At 38.0% G+C, this 25,697-nt stretch overlaps 1 protein-coding gene across 1 annotated transcript in view; it reads left to right on the top strand.

Annotated features, from left to right (window-relative positions):
- The window catches only part of csmd3b (CUB and Sushi multiple domains 3b), a 420,302-nt gene that overhangs the window by 269,073 nt on the left and 125,532 nt on the right, over window positions 1–25,697 (top strand). The window contains 7 exon segments of the mRNA XM_058753321.1: window positions 6,705–6,874; window positions 8,122–8,278; window positions 11,561–11,752; window positions 17,413–17,539; window positions 18,991–19,193; window positions 19,311–19,502; window positions 22,359–22,497. Coding sequence (XP_058609304.1) covers window positions 6,705–6,874; window positions 8,122–8,278; window positions 11,561–11,752; window positions 17,413–17,539; window positions 18,991–19,193; window positions 19,311–19,502; window positions 22,359–22,497 — 1,180 coding nt within the window.

The raw sequence follows: 25,697 nt of genomic DNA, 5'->3' as shown, positions 1-25,697 counted from the left end.
TGTTTTCCAATGAGGTTTAGTTCCATTCCTGTTTGTGCTGTTTGTTGACCTTGCTACGTAATGAGTTCACCATAGAAAAATGCAAAGAACATGAGTATTTATTTGGTGTGTGTGTGTGTGATTATGTAAGCCCTGTCAACTTGCTCTACAGACTCACACACACACACACACAGAGGCACACCTCCTAACTGATGTGTGAACAGGTGTGATGTGTTTGGAATTTAAATTGTGTTTAAGAATTCAGTTTACCTGATTATCTGTCAGGGAGGTTCGAGCTTCTGACCCACACAAACACTGCATTGCAGATTCATCAGTTTCGGTTTCCCTTCAGTTTTGTTTCCTGTGGTTCAGAAGGTCATATTCCATCATAAAGCAATTTCAGCAATGTTTCGCCTGCGTTGCTACTGCATTTCAAATTGATTTGTTTTTTCCAAACACCCCAATTTCAAATGTGCTTGTTTCCCATGTTTACAAGAGGCCTGGTAAATATCGAAGTCCCCTGATGGAACGTCTAGTCATACCATCAAGACTTGCCACTGTTTTTTTTTTTTTGTTTTTTTTACTGTTTACTCCAAGGATTAAGATAGATTAACACAGAGCAACCCTGTCTTAAGGGAAAAAAGTGCAAAGTGAAATGTGGCTTCGGTGAACCCTGTACCAATGGATCATTTGCTGTGAAAACCATTTCTTACGCTGGCCGTCTGAGTTGTCTGGCAACTGCACAGCCAAATTACAAGGGAATTAAGCAATGTGCACCCTGTGATGCTTCGATAATGATAAATGCGTAGATGAGTTAGAATACCGTCTTGCACTTGAGGCGGTCCGCTCACCTCTATCTTACGAAAGAAATGGTAGCAAAATTGCCTCTCAGTAGGCACTGAGCTGTATCAGTGAGTTCATTATGTTATTGTGCCAGATGACATGCTGGATGGAAATACAGGTTATGATATACAGTACAAGAGCTTTCACGTTGCCTTTCATCATATCAGCCTTATATTGCCAAGCTCATGTTGAGGAGGTTTGTGTGAGATGTTGTGTAACTCATAATGGTTAGAAGCATGTTCTGTTCAAAAGATTTACAGCTGATACTTGTGGGTTTGACAAACATAGGGTTTTAAGGTTTGTGGCTACATACAGTGGGGCAAAAAAGTATTTAGTCAGCCACCAATTGTGCAAGTTCTCCCACTTAAAAAGATGAGAGAGGCCTGTAATTTTCATCAAAGGTATACCTCAACTATGAGAGACAAAATGAGAAAAAAAAATCCAGAAAATCACATTGTAGGATTTTTAAAGAATTAATTGGTAAATTCCTCGGTAAAATAAGTATTTGGTCACCTACAAACAAGCAAGATTTCTGGCTCTCACAGACCTGTAACTTCTTCTTTAAGAGGCTCCTCTGTCCTCCACTCGTTACCTGTATTAATGGCATCTGTTTGAACTCGTTATCAGTCTAAAAGACACCTGTCCACAACCTCAAACAGTCCAACTCCAAACTCCACCATGGCCAAGACCAAAGAGCTGTCAAAAGACACCAGAAACAAAATTGTAGACCTGCACCAGGCTGGGAAGACTGAATCTGCAATAGGTAAGCAGCTTGGTGTGAAGAAATCAACTGTGGGAGCAATTATTAGAAAATGGAAGACATACAAGACCACTGATAATCTCCCTCGATCTGGGGCTCCACGCAAGATCTCACCCCGTGGGGTCAAAATGATCACAAGAACTGTGAGCAAAAATCCCAGAACCACACGGGGGGACCTAGTGAATGACCTGCAGAGAGCTGGGACCAAAGTAACAAAGGCCTCAAATCCTGCAGTGCCAGACGTGTCCCCCTGCTTAAGCCAGTACATGTCCGGGCCCGTCTGAAGTTTGCTAGAGAGCATTTGGATGATCCAGAAGAGGATTGGGAGAATGTCATATGGTCAGATGAAACCAAAATAGAACATTTTGGTAAAAACTCAACTTGTCGTGTTTGGAGGAGAAAGAATGCTGAGTTGCATCCAAAGAACACCATACCTACTGTGAAGCATGGGGGTGGAAACATCATGCTTTGGGGCTGTTTTTCTGCAAAGGGACCAGGACGACAGTTGAAAGTCCGTGTTGCCCAGCGACAGCCCCAAAACATTACTGCTCTAGAGGAGATCTGCATTGAGGAATGGGCCAAAATACCAGCAACAGTGTGTGAAGACTTACAGAAAACATTTGACCTCTGTCATTGCCAACAAAGGGTATATAACAAAGTATTGAGATTAAATTTTGTTATTGACCAAATACTTATTTTCCACCATAATTTGCAAATAAATTCTTAAAAAATCATACAATGTGATTTTCTGGATTTTTTTTTTTTTTTTTTTCACATTTTGTCTCTCATAGTTGAGGTATACCTATGATGAAAATTACAGGCCTCTCTCATCTTTTTAAGTGGGAGAACTTGCACAATTGGTGGCTGACTAAATATTTTTTTGCCCCACTGTATATAAGAGTAATACAAATGCATGTGAATACAGCTTTTCATAATTCATCATTCATTCTCTTTGTAAAGCCTCAGTAACCTGCATTTTAGCACTTGTAAAAAAATTGCTGATGCACTTGTATGTTTTATTTTTATTTTTTGCTTTATTTGACATCCAAACATAACTTTCAGAACTTTTTTTCTTTCTGAAAATATCTCTCTTTTTTCTATGACTATGACTAAGACTATGAATAATGAATAAATATGGTAACCAGATATTTTTTCCTCTTTGTTTCCTACCTTGCTGATTATATCATGTTTTATATTTCTATAGCAATAGCACCTTCAGGGTTGTGTAATATCGGTAAATTTTATATTAAATTTACTGCTATAAGATAATAAAATAATTCAAAAAAAAAAAAACTTGATACTTTCTATAAGCTTGCTCACTTAAAACTTCATCACATTGCTGTCTGAATATAACAACATTTTTGCCTACAATTAAATTATTTATATTTTCTTTCCATTTGAAAGTATGAAATATTGTTTGTACTCTTTTTTTTTCATATTCAGTCAAATGATATGCACGAATATCTGGCACAGGTTAGAAACCATTTGCACCGTTAAAATTTTGAAGTATTGTTGTCTTTCTACAGTTTATTTGCAGTAATATGAATATATGTTCTATGATTAGATCCATCTCAAAAGTTAATTAGTCAGTTAATGTGGGATTCAGTTTGCTCTTCTTTTTTTTTTTTTCGAGCTCATGGCAGTCTTTGCTCATGCGGCCATGGTCTGAAACATCCACTTCTGTCTGAGTGAGCCTTCTGGACAATCTGGACAATCTTTGTCTGTTTCCAAGCAAACCAAACAAAAGTCAGGCACGACTACACAGAATGACAATAAATGTGTGCCAAATAGCAACATCTGATAGAGGCAGACATTTGTGTCTTGTGACTGTTGTCTGAACTCTCGTCCACCGATTGAGAAGAGCCTTAACGTTAGAAGAAACAGATTGAAACTGCTTCAGTTGCTTACATGAGCACACCGAATCCTTTCTGTATACCACACAAATGATGTTGTCACTAAAGGAAGTAAAGCCTCCTGTCTCTTTACCAGAAGCAGATCTTATCAGATTGGCCTTTCATGGTGTGAGGTGACTGGCTTAAAGGAATCAGACACGAAGATTCAACAGACAAGTATCCTTTTCCACTGGATTAGCAGCAAGATACTTGTTTGCAGCGTCCATTTAGTATGCATGCATTTAAACACTGTGTATAAACCATTTGCTTGATTGATGCATGTTTTGTTTATAGTCTGAAAGAGAATAGGGATTAGTGTTAGGCTCCACAATGCACGTCTTTCATCGTTTAATTGTTTTAAATGAGACCGTTTTTCTAAATGGTCACGTTTATCTTTTTTTGAGAGGATGTTGCATTCACTCTATCCAGCTGATTGTTGCTTATTGTGGTATCCTGTGAAAGAGCAATACTTGTAGACGCTAGTGTTTGTTGTGTACTATCTTTACACACACACACACACACACATATATATATATAATTTTAAGAAGCCATTGCTCAGTATCAGACTTCAGTGTCACATGATCTTTCAGAAATCATTCTGATTTGGTGTTGAAGAAACCCTTTTAGCATCACATCAGAAAATTGTAGTGCTGCAGTGTGGAAACCTAAGCAAATTGTCTTTTTTCAGAATTGTTTGGTTAATAGAAACGGCATTTATTTTAAATAGAAATCATTTGTAACATTATAAATGTCTTTACTTTCACTTTTGATCCATTTAAAACATCCTTGTTGAATCAAAGTATCAAAAAATCAGAGGGATGCCCACTTTTTTTTTTTTTTAATGGTAATGTATAAATAAACTATTGTATACATTTTACTATGCTACAATTTATTTACTTACTTGTATTTTGCAACTTATTTACCTATTTCATGTGATTATCTTATTGACAATAAAGAAACTGCATATAGTTTCAGAATTTAAAATAATACTATAACTGAAACGGAATATCCGTGTGTATCTCACTACAAATTTTGAAGGCGGTGCACATTTTATTTTGTGATTTGATTAAGATGACGTGTCCTGTATGGCAATATCATCGCTCCATTGCCAGCAGAATTGGATGTGCTCATCTGATGTGTGCAGGAGTGGCACGCAGGGGACACTGCTGCCCTAGGCAACTGCCAATTTCGCCTGTGCGGAATCCGGCACTGAGTATCCTTCATTCCTTCCACAGATGTGTGTAATGATAGTTAAGTATGCATAAAACTTGTCCTGTGTTTCTGAAAGTTCCCAAATGACCAAAGGTCTGTGCCAGGGGCGATTTTAGGATTTTAGCCTTAGGGGGCTCAGTTCCTGATCTGTGCATGGGTTTGTGTGGTTCAGAGGAATATTTATTGCCTTAAGTTTGAGAAATCACAAGTTAGAATCTCATTTGACTTACTTTTTTTTTTTGGTTTAATTAAAATTTCATGCATTTGAAATATCATGTGAGTAACAGAGGTAGTTGGTTGTAGTTTATGTCTGTGACTTGGAATGGAGAATGGAGTGTGCATCTGTGACAGCTTTGCACGGCTCCAGGTGAAACATTGCCAAAGGATTATGACCGAGTCCACCATTGACAAGAAGGAAGGAATTAAAGGGACAGTTCACCCAAAAATGAAAATTGTCATTTACAGTACGGTCCAAACCTCACGTCAGTCCAAACCTGACTTTCTTCTGTGGAGTACAAAATATTTTGATGAATGTTTAGGTTTCCCAAACAGTTTAGGTTACCTTCGACTGCCATTGTATGGAAATAATTCACACACACTGAGAAAATGTCTTCATTCATGTTCCACAGAAGAAAGTCATACACGTTTGGAACAGCATGAGGGTTGAGTAAATGATGGTAGAATTTTCATTTTTGGGTTAACAATCCTTTTAATTTAACAAACTTTTTTTGACAATTGGTAAGGAGAGAACACATGGAATAACCTAACTTTTCAGCAAATATGAAGGATTTTTAAGGATTCTGTCAGCTGAGTTAATGTCAAACCCTAAATAAGTTCTAGAAATGTCTGGGCAGGAATCAAACCTCTCAGTGTCTCCCAGTTCTGAGATTCTGCTTCCCCCAAGCTCATCTCAGACTTCCTGCTCTGTCAGATTAAACAGCACTTCATAAACTCTGGCATCTGACTTGATTCTCAAACTCACATAATTTTTGGACATACTGCCTTCCTCACTGAAAGTAGCATTCTGAAGTTCTCCATTTTTTCCAAACACAAGGGTCAGTTTCAGTTGCCTGTCATATTGGATCAGGTTGTGTGAATGAAGCAGGAGTCCAAACTCCCATCCGCAAACATTACTTTGACAGGAGCGCTTGCAATCTCAGCCCAAACCACGTTCCCCAGGCCACATCAAAATTGCACTTTGGTATTTATATTGCTCTAAACAAAACAGGCAACAAAGCACTGAAAAACTCCTCCTCCCACACTTTAATTTCTGGGACGGCCTAACTTATTCAGATTGCGGTTCAGTCAAATTGCTCCTAACTACTTTTTTTATTCCCTAGAACTGAATGAAAGTTAGAAGAAGGGCATATGGGAAAAGCGAGAAGTCTCGCCCAGTGTAAATTCACATCATGTCCTGGGCTGACTCACCAAGGAGGGGGGTGTATGTAGGTAATTTACTAAATGGAGGCAGTAACAGTGGTGATTTATTCAAAATATGACACTGGTAATATCGTCATAACATGGAGCGGCATGGAGAGAAATGGCGAGGGGATGTTAAATAAATCAGCTGGGCTGTGTTGCTTTATGTTGGTCTTTCTCGTGCACCAGAATACATGATGGATATTAGTACACCTGTTTTTACTGTCTGATGTTCCATCAAATCTACATTTGATGGTTATTGTTCAGAGTCCAACTTATATCCCCTAACAACATGGGATTTTGAATTAAAGCTACGAATGGTGCAACTCAGCTCTGTCGATTTCGGTTTCCAGACGCGCCGTCACACGAGCACCACAGACTTGTGCTGTCCAGACCAATCTTTTTGAAAATGCCAGATCTATATTAACGCACGTTGAGCTTTTACAGCAGCAATATGTCCGTGTGGTGTGTTTGTGTGTAGCAAAATGTTAACTGAATATCTTTATATAATAATAGTAGATGACGTTTTGATTACTAGCTTTGTGCTTGTGTTACTCCATTTTTCCCCAATGTTCCGTGGTTTTATTTCCCATCTCTAGCTGAGTGCGGCTCATCTGTCATCAACAATGAAGGGATTCTGCTGTCACCAAATTACCCCATGAACTACGAGAACAACCATGAGTGCATTTACAGCATACAGGTGCAGGCTGGGAAAGGAATCAACATTTCTGCCAGAACATTCCATCTGGCCCAGGGTGACATTCTGAAGGTATTTCTACATTTATGCCAAATTGACAGGCAAAGGTGGCACAGAAGCGCTTCTGAAGTGGCATGTGGGTGTCTTTACATAGACTGCTCAACGATAGCTTAAATGCATTTACACAGCAATTACAACTTTATACTTTGATACCAGGGGCTGATTTGGGTCTGAGCAGGCATAATTTAATCTGGCTTTTAGTCTTGGCATTGTGCCTTTACACTGAATTTTGAGCTGGCACAGAGCAGTCTTAACTTGGCTATGTAAAGACGCAACTAGTTACAGGGCTGCAAAAAAAAAATAGTAATGTCATGATGCAGCCTTTTTTGGAGAAACAAAAATAAAAAGGAACAAAATTCCGTCTTCATTTACTCACTCATATACTTAACATCTTATAACTTCTATAGAATGTAAAAGGCAAAACTGTGAAGAGCTATGTGCCATTATTTTGCAATATAATTTAAGTGAATGTGGACAGGGCTTTTCTAGCTTTAAAAATGATTCAAAGTCACCATAAAATGTTGTAAAAGTTGTACGTAGAAATCATGTGCTATAGTTTAAGCCTTCTAAAGTCATGTGATCGCTTTGTGTGTGACACAGGCCGAAATTTAAGTTTTTAATCGCTGATAATCTTCCAGTGAGCTTTTAACTGTAACGACTGGATCATTGAGTCAATGATTGAACTCTGGATCATTATGAGTTGTGAACGAATCATTTACATTACATTTAAATGTATGCATTTGGCAGACTCTTTGATCAGAAGCGAATTAGAGTGAATGCAGTATAAGGCTAGATGTCAACTTTTATTTCAGTCTTTTCTACACACAAAGATGGCTTCAGTAACTGTTGTGTACAAGCCATATGGACCTCTTTTATGAGGCCTTTTTTTAATTTTTGGCTAAAGTTGTCTAAAATAATTTCATGCTCCACAGAAGAAATTAAGAGATACTCATTTTGTTACATGTGAAAAGGGATTTAAAAAGTAAAAATTGTGCCAGTTTAAACGATCATGTTCAGGATCGTCACATTCATTTTTATTTTTCCTTTCATCTTAAGACATACAGTGTGTGACTGAGAGGGCCCTGCAGATGTTGCTGTACACATCCAGATAAACAGAGAGCAAGAATAACGAGAATCTTAGAAAGGCTTTTCAAACAAAATCTTTTTTGGTCTGTCTGTATATAGAACAAATATCAGGCAGCATTTTCTTTTCATCTTGCTGTTGTTTGTGATCTACATTTGATCTTACTGCCTTCCAGATCTATGATGGTAAAGACAACGCGGCTCACATGCTGGGGGCCTTCACCGGTTCATCTATGCTGGGTCTGACCCTCATCAGCACCTCCAATCACCTTTGGCTGGAGTTCTACAGTGATGCAGAGGCCACTGGAGAAGGCTTCAAACTGGTCTATTCCAGTAAGTTATTACATTGGCCCTATACATTGCACACACTTCAGCACACGAGGGCTTGACCTTAGTAATAAAGAAATGCTATTCACACCAAATAAAGTGTTCATCTTAATAAAGAGCACCTTTCTAGTAAGAGTCACTCACATTGCAGACGAATGACAGGAAGAAGGCAGCAGATGGAATGTTATTGCTTTATTTTGACCAACGGAGTGTTTCCTACAGGCAAGCGATTAGTGGATGATGGCTTCTATATTATTAGCATATCTTGCATATGGCCACATTGCCCATTAGTGAGCCAGTTTATGTTTTTCTTGATGATAGTGTGAGCAAAACATATAAGATGCAAGGAAACATTATTGTACATGTTATTTCCAAACCATTTTTCATGGTTGAATAATATGAATGAATAATAGCTGATATAACTTGTCAGTTGTTCATGTATAGAAATGTTTACATAAATATATATTTGTTCACTACATCTTAAAAGTAATTCATTAAAATTTACAACCATTACACTAATATAAAAAAGCTAACAATGTTTAAAAATGTATTTTATACAGTGTTAAAATAGATAGTTTTTAACATATTTAAAAACAGTTTGATCTCAGATAATGTTAAAGTAAACACAATGTGTGGTTTAAAATGTTAACCATTAAAATGTAAATGTTTAGAGCCAGAGATATACAGCAATGTCAGGAAATGTAAAGTTCAGCAAACTGTTACTTCTCAGTGTTGCTTCTTGATGATATTTTCTGTCATTTTGAAACATAAGGATTTAATGTGAATAACATAACCATCAATGATTTATGAACTCAAAATATTGTCATTCAGCAAATGAAAATATGCATGAAATCGTATGATACTTGTATTACACTTAGTCACATCTGCAATCTAGAAATATTAGGAGGGATTATTAACAAAATGTAATTGCATCACTTCGTTTTCTTGCTCGATTCCAAAAGATTTGATTTCCTCACAACTCAACAACCAGTAGATAGGAAAAGCTTTTTCTTACATGGGAAGGACATAACAAAAGCATGAGAACACCTGAAACAATCAGCTTTTGTTCAGCTCAAAGGGATTATCAGGAAGTGGACCAGGAAAAACATGACTGTGTCTCCACTGACCTTGGCTTTGTTGGCCCAGAGCCAGAGTTGTGCAGGCACTTGGTCTGAATTCGGTGCGCTTTAATGCTATTGTGCTCGCAGTGTGGGATTCAACAAGGTTTTAGTTCCAGTGGGGGGTAAAGTATTAACCTGCTGGTGGGCTATCTCATTTGAAATCGACTAAATCCCTGTCTGTCTACGATTCCATTCCCCCTGAAGGATTAGCCATTTGAGTGTATAATAAAGGTCAGAGAGAGCCAGAGAAGCTGGGCCACCTCCGGTATCTAGATGTTGTAATTTAGAGACCTGATCCAGGACAGGGGGGAGAATGTAGCTGATTAAAATAGCATTGTTTATTTGGCTGAGTCCTAATCTCAACCCAAGCGTGCTGTGAAGCCACAACCTGTAATCAACTAGCAATCAAAGCCGGGTGTCAGATTTTAGTGAAGTTGTTACCTCCACCTACAGTTGATGCTAAGTGCTGTTGTGTTTATCTGTACTTAACAACTTGCAGCTTAATGGTGGACTGCTGATAAGCTATACAAGTCCCCATGTGGTCATCTTTAGAGACCTATTATTTTTGAGAGAGTAAACTCTGAGATAAGAGGATTTTGCTAAACTGAGAGACCCTCTCAATCTTTGTAGCACTTTAATAACTTTTTTTGTGTTACTGAGTTGAAATGTGGTACTTAATGAACATTATTGAATTAAAAAGCATCATATTATGCTTGACTAATCATTACATACTGTACGTTATAATAGTTATTTTATCTCTGTGTATGTGTATGTGTATGTATATATAGAGAGGGAGAGCGAGAGAGAGCCGGGGGCTGAAAACTTTTGAACAGAGTGGAGATGTGTACATTTTTCTTATTTTGCCTAAATATCATATTTTTTCATTTAGTACTGCCCTTCAAAGGCTACAGAAGATAGTTACATGTTTCCCAGAAGACAAAATAATTTAAATTTACCCTGATCTTCAAATTCAAAAAGTTTTCACCCCCCGGGTCTTAATGCATGTTTTTCCTTCTGGAGCATCAGTGAGCGTTTGAACCTTCTGTAATAGTTGCGTATGAGTCACTCAGTTGTCCTTAGTGTGAAAAGATGGATCTCAAAGTCATTGTTGGAAAGGGTTCAAATACACAAAAATGCTGGAAAACCAAATAATTTGTGGGACCTGAAGGATTTTTCTGAAGAACAGCAGGCAGTTTAACTGTTCAGGACAAACAAGGGACTCATGAACAACTATCACTAAACAAAAAAACAGGGGATGTAAACTTTTGAACAGGGTCATTTTTATAAATTCAGCTATTATTTTCTCTTGTGGACTATATGTAAACATCTTTTATGTGAAATATCTTATTCAGGTCGGTACTAAATAAACAATAAAATACATTTTGTATTATCCCTCTTATTTTGGTAAAATAATTGACATTTTGCAGATTCTGAAAGGGTATGTAAACTTTTGACCTCAACTGTATATATGTATATATACATATACATATTTTCTTGGAGCAACTACTGTTTATATTAATATTTGCATGTATATGAAATCATAGTGTTCAATAACTTGTTAATGAAGGTAAAAAAAACTTTGAAAAATTAGTACTTAATTAAAATTCTGTGATATACTGTGCGAGCTGCCATGTGTTTTCGGCTATTTCTGAGTACTGGTTGTTTAATGATAATGAGTCATAGCTATACAATTAATAACAGGATGTGTCGCACAGTGAGAGGGTCTGTGCTTTGGTTCTGATTATGGCTCCAAATTAACAAAGCACTTAATCTTAATTGTTCTGCCTGCTTAGCAAGGGACCGTCTCTGCCTACTAGCCCAGTAGGATCTTAACTTCAAATTGTTGCCGTTAATGATCACATTAATGGCAAACTTTTACAGCTTTGCCACAGAGCAGCATGAAAATATCAGGCGAAGGAAAATTTCAGCAATCATCGCTGTAATGACCTCATAAAGCTGAATGCAGTACAGTTGTTCTCAGTCTTATATGAATCTAGTCTTACTAAACTCATCATAGTGCTCCATTTTTATCATTTTTGACAGGTTTATGCAGGGATGTTTAATAAATGACATAAAAAGTACAATAAAAGCACTATTCTTAAGAAAATATTGACATTTTCTGGAGTCAAACAGCCATCAGTAAGCTAACAGCCATAATGTCTTTCAGGTTTTGAGCTTTCTCACTGTGAGGACCCTGGGGTGCCCCAGTTTGGCTTCAAGGTCAACGACCAGGGCCACTTCTCTGGCAGCACCATCACCTACAAGTGCGACCCCGGATACACACTGCACGGCAGCGGCTTGCTCAAATGCATGACAGGAGAGAGGCGGGCCTGGGATAATCCTCTTCCTTCCTGCATCGGTAAGACTTCAGCGGCTCAAACTATGTAGAAAGGATGTGCAGTAAATTATTAGTGTACTTTGAAGCAGGGTCACAGTCATAGATGCGTATAATCAGAATAAGTACAGTCTTTGAATTCTCTCAATTTTGACTGAAAGTCACTATTTCATGAATCTAAGATGATAAAAGCCTTTCCGTGTCAATAAATTTCACAGCCTTTTGATTCTACTAAAAGAATGCAAGTGATTTCTTTGTAACAGCACACATATTTGCATCCTAGTAGTCTGGTAAAGCCAGAAAAGCCACAGTAAAATGTATATGTGATGTTGTACAATGGACGTGACTTGCATATGTTATGATATTTTGCATGGTGTGTTTATTTGCAGGTAACCTCATGAATCCACCTTACACTTTCTTCCCTGTAATCCGACTCTTTGCATTGATCCTGATCACTCTGTCTGGGTTTATTTTGCAATATAACGTCCAGCAGACTGTACATTAAACTTTATATTATATTATATACCTGATTTAAAGTAAGGACTTTAAAGACTTCAGAAAAAGAAAAGGAAAAGGAAAAAGAATGAGCCATTAATTCAGGTTGTCAGTGAAGCTCTTTTCAAATATCTTTTGATTATTATCTTTTGATTTCGAATATCTGTTTATTAATATCTGTAACGAGACGAGAGGCATGCGGATCCATATGCAAGCTTTTATTAAACAGAGACATGGTCAAAACACAGGCATTGTCAAACAACAGCAAACGGTTATGGCACGGGCAAGACACAAGAGCAGTCCAGTGAACAGACAGGGTCGATTGGCAGCGAGCGTAATCCAGTGAGCAAAACAAAGAGAGATAATCCAGGTACACGATAATAGTCCAGGCAGGGGCAAACAGAGTCCAAAACGACAAGACAAAAGAGAGATCTAAGGCAGGCTATACACTTCAGGGCAGGCAGAGATCAGATAAGAAACGAGATACACAGGCTAGGATCAAGATACGAATGACTCCGCAATAAACTGGATAAACTAGACTTAGACTTAGACTCAGAAAACACGGAAGGGCTCCATAAAGTAGCTATCACTGGGAGAGCGATAAACGCTAGACAATTCTCGGCAGTGAGAAAGAGGAAGTCCATGGCTTATGTAGAGTGTGTGATTGGCTAGAGCCGTGTGCATGTAATCAGTGCGATGGATAATGGGAAATGTAGTCCAGGGTGATGTGTAACAGTCTGTGTGGCGTGAGAGTCAATTTAATGCAAAAGCGACCTGTGATGGCGAGTGGACGGAAGACCACGAACCGAATTCGTGACAATATCCAATATAAATGTTCTAGTACAACTATAGAGTAATGTAAATGTACCCCACTATCACCACCCTGTATGTGGCTATGAATTTAATAATGCACCGGGACTGTAAGTGTTGTATATACAAAAGGAAATTACATAGAAGTTACAAAGGATCATTACCGTTAACGGTGACTCAGTACAATAAATTGGTCCATTCGTTCACAACCAGAGCTTAATGTAGCATTAGGAATCATGCGGGTGATTTAAAAGTTTCAAGGTTGTGCTGTATACTGACTTTTCTAATGTTGTTCCTGAAGGAAAAGGGGTCAAAAAGCAAAAAAGTGCAAATATATGAATGTTATAATTCACATATAAATGAACATATTAAAAAATTACAATTATTAGTAACACTTTATTTTAATTCTCACTATTAACTAGCATGCATATTACTTGCATATTGGCTGTTTATTAGTACATTTATTAGAGCATTTAATATTGCTAATGCCTACATGACCATATTTTAGATCCCTTAATCCTACCCCATACCCAAAATAGCACACTAGGAGTTAATTAAGGCAAAAGTCATAGTTAATAGTTAGTTAAAGGGATAGTTCACCCAAAAATGACATTTCTGTCAAGAATTACTCACCCTCATGTCGTTCCAAACCCATAAGATCTTCGTTCATCTTCGGAACTCAAATTATATTAAGATATTTTTGATGAAATCCGAGAGCTTTCTGACCCTGAATGGACAGCAATGGAACTACCATGTTCAAGGCCCAGAAAGGTAGTAAGGATATAGCCCGTGTGACATCAGTGGTTCAATCGTAATTTGTTGAAGCTACAAGAATACTTTTTGTGCACAAAGAAAACAAAAACTACTTCATTCACCAATTTCTTCTCTTTCGTGTCAGTCTCCTCTGCACATTAACGAGAGTCTGAATTTTCATTTTTGGTAGTGAGAACTGGACCTTGAAATAAAATGTGACCGAATTAATGTAAAATGTAAAAGATGACATTATAAGATGAGTAATTGTCAATTATAAAAAAAAAAATTAAAAAAGAGTGATATTTTATTGTATTGTTTTTGTTGTTGGTGGTTTTTTGTGATTATTGCTTATTTTTGACATTTGAAAAATTCAAGAAAAATTACCTAATGCAAACAGGCAAATTCATGGACTACAGAACAGCAGCTATTCTTATTAGAACAAATGATCACTTTACCTCTTTAACGTCCTTTTGGTGCATGGAGATTTTTTGTTGTCATAGAAACCACATTTGAACTTGGGTATTGGAGAGTATGCATCATTCCAGCCTGATCTCTGCTTCTGGTTATCATAACTGAGCTCAGTGTTGCTCTCAGCCATTTGTTATAATTATCAAGTGCTGCAGTATAAGCCCCTCCCCATTTCTGTAGCTAGCAAAGCAGCAATATTGCTCATATTTTGCACAAGAAAAAGCACATTAAAGCTCTTAAAAGGCCACACTATGCGGCCTTTAACCTTTTAAAGTAATTCCTTCATAAATGAATACAAATGGCAAATGTTTCTTAACAAAATTAGCGATGGTGGACTGCGATTAATGGTGCAGGTTGTTAATATTGTAGCTGATGCAGGGGTCCCGGTTGAGCTATGGAGATGATTCTTCATCAAGCGTAGCACATGAGGGGTTGAGATAGGGCTGTGTGCCGCTATTACTTCCTTCATTTTCCTGATGAATGGTGATTATGGGGATTTAGCCTCCAATGAGTTGGATATTGGTATGTCTACTGACCCCAGATCAGATTTGCTCACTATTAGATTTAGTCTTAATGAGGTCTGATTAGACTCAAAGCGCTCGTCCAAATTGCTTCCGCGCGGCAGACGTAGATAAAACACAGTGACTTTCCTGTGTTAAACACAGAGCATGTTTTTTACTCACATTCGTCTCATTTCTACGTCAAAACCGATGGTAGGCTTGCAAAATACTAATCAGCCTTGAAGTTTCAGGCTGATATTTTTCAGGCTTATCTGCCAGCATTAATAATACATACTTAATAATGTGGAGGATATTTCACTTCCTTTGACAGGCGAAATGTGCTGGTCATTTGATGTGACCTTTAGCAAAAGTGAGATATATCAAAACAGTGAGAAGGCGTTACCTTTTTTTTTATTTTTTTTATTAGAGATGAAATATTTCACTCTTTTAATATTTTTTTCATTCAAGTTCACAGGTAAAGAGTGTGAATAAGAAATTCCAATTCACCTGTTTCTGCAGAGGAAGCTACACCATCGCAGTGCTAAATCAGCATTCCTCTCAACAGCAGTGCCATAATCTGCGGGCTGAAACACGCAGTCATAAACACACCTAGCGTGAGACGCCTCGACATGTCATATTGTCATAATTGCGCTAAGAGTGGATGTACACATTTTCAGCCTCAAACCAGAGGCCCCTTCAACTCCTAATCTTCCTGCATTGATTTTCAACGCATGAGCAGCCAATCAGGGGTGATTGAGCGCTCCTAACCGTCCAATGACACGTGATTGAGACGCTGCCCTGATGAGCGATGAACATGGCAGGATGTTGGTTTAGCGAGAAGCTGGGGAGGAATACATTTGGAAGATGCCTCTATTCCGGATGTCTAAAAAACACTCTAATGTTCAGATTAATCAAGTCGCAATCTGAACCCTGTTATTCAGGCTTCATTGAGCTGTGCGTCCATTGTTTGTCATGTAGATGGTTTATGCAAATGAGGCTCAGTGACAGGAATTGCTGAAAAGGGAATCATTAAGAAACGGTGCATGTCTCTCTTGAAACTGTTCCTTCCGGCCCCTGCAGTTTTTTTTACAAGAGGGAGAATGGGAAAGACAGGATAGGGGAAGATAGAAAAGGGGTCTGAGGGGAAAAGAGAGTGCCTGCAATTAAAGTTTCCTAATAAAGTGCTTGTGAAAGCCGACTAATAATGAATCGAGTACAGAGGGCAAAAGTGGCTAGTCTGAATGCCATCAGGAGACATCAAAATGGACGTCAGGCTCATTTGTTCATTTGATTGATGCTCTGACTTGAAGCTGAGAAATCACCTGGCTGCTTATAGGGAATTCGAGGAGAATAGAGGAGTGGTGAAACAAGATGAGGTGAAAGCCACCATTGTTGGGTGTATCTTTTACTATGGGTACTTTTGACCCTGTGGACTTTTAAATATTAAACTTCCTTAAAATACACTTCAAACTCGGTATAATGCAAAGTATAACTCAAACTCGGTAGTTTGTTTAAATTGTCTACTAAATATACATGCATCACAGATAAATCCCCCCTTCAACTATCCCTCATCTCAAATCACCATTCATTCTGTGATGGAAATTCTCCCAGAACAGTTATAGACAAAAGATATAAATGTTTTATTAGAATTACTTCTAAAATGTAATATTTTCTTTTTTTTTTTCTGACGGATTTTTGATATTTTCAGAATTGTTTGTTACAGGAGGTCAACATCATGTTGATTAATGATGATTATAAATGAAATAAATATACAGACAGCTATAATTAAAGTTAAAATTGCCATTTACAGTGATCTCCAACACTGATATAGTCAGAAATGTGTCAAAATGAAGAGAAACATTTATTAATAAGAGTATTTTAGTAAGAAAAACATGCCTAAAAGGTTTTTTTGTTGTTGTTTTTTTTTTTTTTTTAAATAAAATAAGCTTTAAGAAGCCAAACAATGAAGATGGTTGAGATTGAATCACACATCTAAATGTGCTTGTTTACAGCACATTTAATTCTTCCAATTTTATTAGAGGTAAAATAAATAAGTATGTGTAATCTAATGACTGTTTCTAGTGACTGTTTCCCACCACAGTTAAAACCAAGCCTCAATACATGACACATTGCTGACTGTAATTGACCGAGTTGCAGGCGTTATCAATATATTGATCATATTTTATCAATATATATTGATCATATAAAATAAAATACAACCTATTCTAAGATGCTGGGAGGGGTAACTGGTTCACTGCAGTTTAAAATCTAAAACTAAATGATTCAGCTTCAGTAGTTCAATTCCTCTCATTGTTTTTACATGCATCCTTTTTTTTTGTTTTTTTTTAATAAATAAATTGCTATTCTGTACAATCCAGAAACTTTTTGCGCTGTGTTTAGATGTCTGAAAACCTCACAGTGCTTTATTGATCTAACCGCACATTTTACACTGCTTTTTATTATCGGACTGCCCCTCTCGTATTGTGCTTGTTTGCCAGGCACCCCTAATTATTTCAGCGCTCGCCTGAAAATCTTCAGGGGCCATGATGTGTTTGTACAAGTGTGAGAGTATGCATAAACTCACCGCTGTTTAATTCTTCTTCTCAATTCTCTTTCTGTCTCTTCCTCCCACCCCGTTTTGTCCTTTCTTTTTCCCAGCTGAATGCGGTGGACGTTTTAAAGGGGAGACATCAGGACGCATTTTGTCGCCAGGTTATCCGTTCCCCTATGACAACAATCTGCGCTGTACCTGGGTTGTCGAGGTGGATTCGGGCAACATCATCAGGTGCTGATAAGTATTCGCTTCCAACTGTCCATCTGCTGTCCGTCTTCCTCTAGAATTAGCAATTGGAACATTACCGAGCCCATAAGAATGCAGCCAGCGAATTCAGCTGAGACTGGAGGTCTTTATCTATTAATAAACCTCTAATGGCAGACCTGGCCATTGATGTACAGAGAGAAAAGGAGACATCAGATGAGCTGATGGTACCTCGTAAATCTCTTTGTTTACCAGCTGCACGGCCAAACTCATTATAAAGCTTAAAACGCTGTTGCACTTTTAATGTTGCACTACAACCCAATAATTTGTCCTCTTTCCAATTCTCTCAGCAGCAAAAGCTTTTTGAAATCGCATACTCGTTCATTATTTGTTCATCTGCGGCTGATGTCTCGATCAGACCAGATTGCTAAATTGTTATCAAGGACTTGTCGCTCAGAAAGGAGATGCGATTGTTGTCCTCAATTATTGAACCCTGGAGCATAATATTTGCGATATGATTGTCTGACACTACCTCTGTGTGATTCGTCACGGCTCTGCAAAGAATTTTGAACATTCATTTCTGCCAAATCAAACTCTCTTATCTACTGTATTCACAGTAAATATGAAATAATCTGCTGAGTGATGTAAATATGAAACACTTAATGACATTTTAGTATTATTGAGATTATTTGTTAATGTTTTAATTAGTTTTTATACTGTATTTATGAAAGTGACGTGACATGTGGCCAAGTATGGTAACTCATACTCGGAATTAGTGCTCTGCATTTATCCCATCCTAAGTGCACACACACAGCAGTGAACACACACCCGGAGCAGTGGGCAGCCATTTATGCTGTGGCGCCCGGGGAGCAGTTGGGGGTTCGGTGCCTTGCTCAAGGGCACCTCAGTCGTGGTATTGAGGGTGGAGAGAGCGCTGTACATTCACTCTCTCACCTACAATCCCTGCTGGTACCAAGACTCAACCCATGACCTTTGGGTTACTAACTCTCTAACCATTAGGCCACGACTTCCCTATATTATATTTTGTCTTTTCATTTTCATTTTAGTAGTCATATTAATTTTAGTAGTCTTTTCTTGTGTGTTTTTGTCTTTTTTTTTTATTGACTATAAAGTTTTTATTTTATTTTTTATTTCAGTTGTAATTTTGTTATTTTAGTACATCAAGTTAAACTAAATGAAAATGAGCAATATTGCCTTAGCAACTAGCTGAAATTAAATAAGTTTAAGGGTTTTTTCCAGTTAATACATATTTAGTTTCAAGTATCAAAAGTGTATTAGGTTTAGTTAACTATAATTACTCTTGCATGTTTTTTGTTTTATGCATTGGAATAATAATGAATGGCACATCTGTTGTATGTCAGACAGTCCTTTATTTCTATCACCGTACATTGTGCATCTAATGAAGCATGACTTGTATGATTGGATACATCTCCATGTGTTTATTTTTATATTAACAGCCTACAGTTTCTAGCCTTCGACACCGAAGCATCCCACGACATCCTGAGGGTATGGGACGGGCCTCCAGAGAATGAGATGTCTTTGAGGGAGGTGAGTGGCTCTCTGCTACCGGAGAACGTCCACAGTACTCTCAACATGATTACCATTCAGTTCGAGACTGACTTCTACATCAGCAAGTCTGGATTTGCCATAGAGTTCTCCAGTGAGTTGATTTATTTTTTCTAGAGTTCTGATTGGAGCCCTGTATTTCGATTGACAGCATACAGTTACTGCTCATAAGGTGCTAATTGACTGTTAATTGGTTTGAATGTGATTACAGGTTCAGTGGCCACTGCCTGCAGGGATCCAGGAGTGCCTATGAACGGCAGTCGTAATGGAGATGGTCGGGAGCCTGGAGACACTGTAACCTTTCAGTGTGATCCTGGGTATGAACTGCAGGGAGATGTAAAGATTACTTGCATTCAAGTGGAGAACCGCTACTATTGGCAACCAAGCCCTCCTGTCTGTATAGGTAAGGGTTTATATTTGAATTTAATTAAAGGACTGAATCTGTTAGAATGAGTATTTGGCTTTAGAATTATACAGGCTTTACCACAGCTACACAAACGTAGCAGTGCATGTAACATTTGTGTGATCTTTTAAGTTATTAAATTATTAAATAAACACAATTAAATAAATGCATTAAAAATGGCAGGATGGGTAGCAGGCTAGTTTGGGACCAAATGTTGGTTTGTTTAAATTACAAATCCGAATTCCGGAAATGTTGGGACTTTTTTTAAAATTTGAATAAAATGAAAACTAAAAGACTTTCAAATCACATGAGCCAATATTTTATTCACAATAGAACATAGAGAACATAACAAATGTTTAAACATATCAATTTCACACTTTTACCCACTAAATGAGCTCATTTCAAATTTAATACCTGCTACAGGTCTCAAAAAAGTTGGCATGGGGGCAACAAAGGGCTGAAAAAGCAAGAAATTTTGAAAAGATTCAGCTGGGAGAATATCTAGCAACATTAAGTTAATTGACATCAGGTCTGTAACATTAGCTATAAAAGGGATGTCTTAGAGAGGCAGAGTCTCTCAGAAGTAAAGATGGGAAGAGGCACTCCAATCTGTGAAAGAGTGCTTAAAAAGATTATGGAATACCTTAAAAACAACGTTCCTCAACGTCAAATTGCAAAGGCTTTGCAAATCTCATCATATACAGTGCATAACATCATCAAAAGAATCAGAGAAACTGGAGAAATCTCTGTACGTAAGGGACAAGGCCGAAGACCTTTGTTGGATGCCCGTGGTCTTCGAGCCCTCAGACGACACTGCATCACTCATCGGCATGATTCTGTCATTGACATTACTAAATGGGCCCAGGAATACTTCCAGAAACCACTGTCGGTAAACACAATCCGCCGTGCATCTGCAGATGCCAACTAAAGCTTTATCGTGCAAAAAGGAAGCCAGATGTGAACATGGTCCAGAAGTGCCGTCATGTCCTGTGGGCCAAGGCTCATTTAAAATGGACTGTTTCAAAGTGGAAAAGAGTTCTATGGTCAGACGAGTCCAAATTTGACATTCTTGTTGGAAATCACGGATGCCATGTCCTCCGGGCTAAAGAGGAGCATGTCATCAGCGTTCAGTTCAAAAGCCAGCATCTCTGATGGTATGGGGGTGCATAAGTGCATACGGAATGGGCAGCTTGCATGTTTTGCAAGGTACTATGAATGCTAAAAGGTATATAAAGGTTTTAGAGCAACATATGCTCCCCTCCAGATGACGTCTATTTCAGGGAAGGCCTTGTGTATTTCAGCAGGACAATGCAAAACTACATACTGCAGCTATTACAACAGCATGGCTTCGTAGTAGAAGAGTCCGGGTGCTGAATTGGCCTGCCTGCAGTCCAGATCTTTCACCTATAGAGAACATTTGGTGCATCATTAAACGAAAATTACATCAAAGACGACCACAAACTCTTCAGCAGCTGGAAACCAATATCAGGCAAGAATGAGACCAAGTTCCAACACCAAAACTCCAGAAATTCATAATCTCAATGCCCAGATGTCTTCAAACTGTTTTGAAAAGAGGAGGAGATTCTACACCATGTTAAACATGCCCCCGTCTCAACTATTTTCAGACCTGTAGCAGGCATCAAATTTGAAATAAGCTCATTTTGTGCATAAAATTGTCAAATTTCTCAGTTTAAACATTTGTTATGTTCTATTGTGAATAATATATTGGCTCATGTGATTTGAAATTCTTTGTTTTCATTTTATTCAAATTTAAAAAACGTCCCAACATTTCCAGAATTCAGGTTGTATATTTAATTTACAGTTAATATTCTGCATTTTTTTAAGTTAAAAAAAAAAAAGATTTACTTTGTGTCACAATTTTTAAGGACTGTGATGAGCAAATATCATGTGTAACACAACTAAACTTTCATATTTTAGTCATTTAATTTTTTTACTGTAATGAATTGAATACTGATTCAACAAGTTATCTCTAAATTGTGATGTTAATTGTTGTATGATTTTAATTGTTAGATACAGTCAGAAAGACCTCTGATATAGATATATGTGTTTAAAACTAGCTAATTTTCCTGTGGGTTAGTTTTATGGTAAATAATAGTTTATTAAATATACAGTATCTAACAGTTCACTCAAAAATGGGATTTGTGTCCCTGATGCTTTGAAAAAGTTATGTTAGTGTATTGTATTGTATTTGTACACTGTATGCTATATGCTGATCTGTAAACATTAGACAAAGCCTCATACTTAAGAAGAATTGTTTTACTCATTTTCATAATGCATATTCATGATTTTGAGACATCTGAGAGGCTGAGTTAATTGGTGCATGTTGCTTTAGATGTTGACAACAGAACTTGTGTCTAAAAAGTGCTCTAAAATTAGGCAGTTTTTATCAGCCCATTCTCAAGAGCTGTACGCAAACTGAGGGACCCGACACCATTGAGATTCCTTGTCATCTCAGTGACATGAAAGTGTGCCCAAATGAATGAATATCAAGTTACGAGATATGGATTGTCTCTTTCTTTCAAAAGATACTTCATTTTGGAAGCAGGAAAGTGAGGGTACAGGATTTTCATCTTATCCTTTCATATTCTAAATAACCTTTCTCTCTTGCTGTAGTTCTCATTCTCATATATAAGATATGAGCGCTTTACGTGGCCCGGTTCCTCAGAGGACCTTAAAATTTTCTCAATATCTCTGTCTCTGCATGTTCACTCCAGCACTCTTTCTCTGGGCTCCTGGTTCGCACAGATGTTCAAGCCGCATGTTTTAATAAGAGATTCTCCTCATGTGTTACTAATGCCCATATGCTGCTGATATGAATCCTCTGTGTTTTCCCAGCTCCGTGTGGGGGCAATCTCACCGGTTCCTCTGGGTTTATTCTGTCGCCCAACTTCCCTCATCCATACCCGCACAGCAAGGACTGCGACTGGCTCATAGCCGTCAACTCTGATTACGTCCTGTCTCTTGCATTCATCAGGTAAAGAAATCTATAAGCTATTCTGTATGTCTGTGGTATTGCTTTAGATTGTAGAATAATACGTTTTTTTATTTATCATTGGTGCAGTAACAGTAATATAGTGTACAGTGTGTATATATATATAATTTTTTTTCTTTTTTTTTTAAGTACTGCTGTATGAACAAAAGTACAATAACATTTGGTTTGCAAACACTTTAAACAAATAAGGTGCTTTTTTACAGCAGTATTCCTTTTACATAGTAGCAGTTAAAATATTTCTTGTAAATCTCAACTTATAACATTAATGTAATCAAATTAAATATAAAACCAAAACTATTTGCCACTGCCAGGGCATTAAAGTTTTTATAGAAAATATTTTATAGTTTGTTATAGAAAAACAAGTTATGCTCAGAGTCCAGAGCCTCGATCATAACATTATAACAGGCACATTCTGAGTAGAGACCTGCACGATCACGGGACCCCAACGCAGCAGGGTGCAGACAACACTTGATAGGCGAGTGCGGGTGAGGGTGTGTAGAGACTCGTGTGTGCGGGATGCGGCAGAATAAGGGTGTACTAGGCAATCTTAACCGTGCCCGAGCGCGTTTGACCCCCAAAGCCCGGTTCATTTGACTAGTGTGATCGCTCCATGCCGCGCTCAGGCCTTGGCTCTGTTTGAAGAGGTGGGCCAGAGGAGCATGGTTCAGTTGGGCTCAGGCGCGGTACGCATGTAGTGTGAGCGCTAACCACACCAGAGCGCGGAACTTCTGATACGTGCAGCATGATTGCGTTAACATTTCTGAGCGGCAAATGTGATAGATCTGTAAAGCAATATATTGTGAGAGGGCCGTGTGTTACCGCGTCCCAAAAGACTCAAAATAATAAACCAGGAAGTTAACAAAACGAAGCACTCCACTGTGCTGAGCGAGAGCGCTTCTCTGCTGTCTTCACATGCTATTCGGAAAACTTCCGATTTCCCACTTAAAGGTCATTGCACACTGAGTCCGAAAATTTCTTCTGCACATTAAAAATTAAATACGACCTCACGTTATGTCAATCACGTTTACACACTGCCTCCAAAATTTTCGTCCGTCATAAAAAGCTTCGGATCGGGTTCAATTTTTTTCCGTTTTTCGCATACGTAGCAAGCATTTTGAGAGGTGTTTTGACAGTTCGGAGCCACCGTACAAGCGAACGCCAAAATCCAGAATGGCGATTGTCAAATTCATCAACTTGGTCTCGCAGAACAAAGCACTGTAAGTTATATAGATCCTTGCACACTGAGTTCACAGAAATTGGTGGTCTTCTTTTTAATATGTGGCTCTAGTATCACTAGCAAACTAGGAACTCTCTATATCTCAGGATTGGATGGACCCAATATTTCCTTTTTTTTCTTTTTTTAAGAAGCGAGTCGACAACAAAATCAACCTCAATGCTTGAAGACTCCATTTAGTAGGCTACTGTTTTTCAAATTTTTTTGCAACTGATTAATTAATATGCATCAGACTCAGTGTGCAAGGTTTCTGTGCGTGACAAATTTTTAGGATAATGAATACGAAAAAATTGCTGCATGCTCTCATTGGTTGAGATGCGTGATGACACCCATCCCAAGCCAGTACTGATCAACATCCCACCCCTCCTTCAGAGCCAGTGAGCAACGGACTTTCATAACAATAAAAAACTTATTGCGTTTATGCGCAATAACATATTGTCGGTGTTAATCAATTAATGCGTTAATGCGATAATAACGCGTTAACTTGCCCAGCCTTAATATATATATATATATATATATATATATATATATATATATATGAAATTTGAAAAAGAGGAGGAACAAAATAAGAAAAACATACAGTATATAATATAAATAAATTTTAAAAAACTAATTATATAATTTATAGACAATAAATATATTTATTTATTTATGGACAATCAGATATATATTAGCAGCTTCAGCTTAGCATTTGTGGCAGAATGTACAGGGAGGTTTGTATATTTACCATTGGTGTCCAGGAAGTTTTGTGAATGCAGACAGTGCGGTTCTCTGTCGCAAGGTTAATATCAGCTGAACCCTCTGTTGTGTTGGGGTCAGCGAGTTTTAAATTGTGGCCGATGAGACAGTATACACACTATCGGAAATAATCTTGCCGTGCGCATATTCCTGGCCTTTCGTTTATGCCCTCACTTGAGCTATAATATCTCAAACTGATAAGTTCACGAGTTCATTTAGAGGCTGCTGTGTCATAACGCTGAATTCAAAATGAGCGCCCACTGTGTCCTTCGACATGGCCGCAGTCGACGTGTTGAGTAATTATGTAGCGGCGACGGCTATCAGTGTCTGAATTAAAATGCATTTCATGTCTGGGAGAGATAATGAGCCCAGCTGGAATTCTTTGCTCATTTTGTCTGTAATGAACCTGATGGTGGTCTTTTTTTTTTTTCCAGCTTCCCCTCATCTTGCCTTAAAGGTGTAGAGCGGTGTCTCTGCCTTGAGTGATGTGACCAATTAGTATAAAAGCAGGGTTGATAAATTTCCTTCACAGTCCAATCATGTTGCTAATTATGTCCATTTTTCATTTAGCCAACACGTAGCGACGCTCAAGCTGCAAGCAGGATTCTCCGTCCAGCCGGGGTCAGCGTGGGGTTAAGTTCGAGTGCTGTAGGAGTTTGTCGTATTTGACAGTCGCTGTAGTCCTCCCTCCATGTTAATGCTAATAGCACCACTAGCATGCGATTCCCTTCCACCTGGATCAAAGGGTGACGCGAGGGTCTAGTCCAGGCGTGAGGCTGTGGAATATTAATCAGGATTCGCATGCAGTCAGCAGAAGAAGTGCTTAGGTTTCAGCATTTCTCCTTCTGAATATCCGTTTCTCACGCTCGCACTTTGAAATATCGGCGACTGTTGAAAGTTTAAACTTTGCCTCTTCTTCTCTTTGACTCATCATCTAAGAGCAGTTCCTTTAATGACAGCAATAACTCAAAAACAATCTTCTGTTCTGCCTGTGTGTCACAATTTACTACATTTATCACAACAGGAGCTGCCATTTGAGGCTGTTTTGTGAGTTTTCTGCTCCTAATATTTTTCAAAACCTTCACAGCTACTAGTTAAAGCCATATATCAGCCCCAAAACAGATGATGAAGAACTTTTTCAGGGTTTTTTTTTTTTTTTTACCTAGCCCAGCAGGTAGTGTCATTCTCATGTTTGGCGTTACATCTGAAG

The sequence above is a fragment of the Onychostoma macrolepis genome, chromosome 19 (assembly GCF_012432095.1).
Source record: "Onychostoma macrolepis isolate SWU-2019 chromosome 19, ASM1243209v1, whole genome shotgun sequence".
Taxonomy (NCBI): domain Eukaryota; kingdom Metazoa; phylum Chordata; class Actinopteri; order Cypriniformes; family Cyprinidae; genus Onychostoma; species Onychostoma macrolepis.
This window is presented reverse-complemented; position numbering and strand designations above follow the sequence as displayed.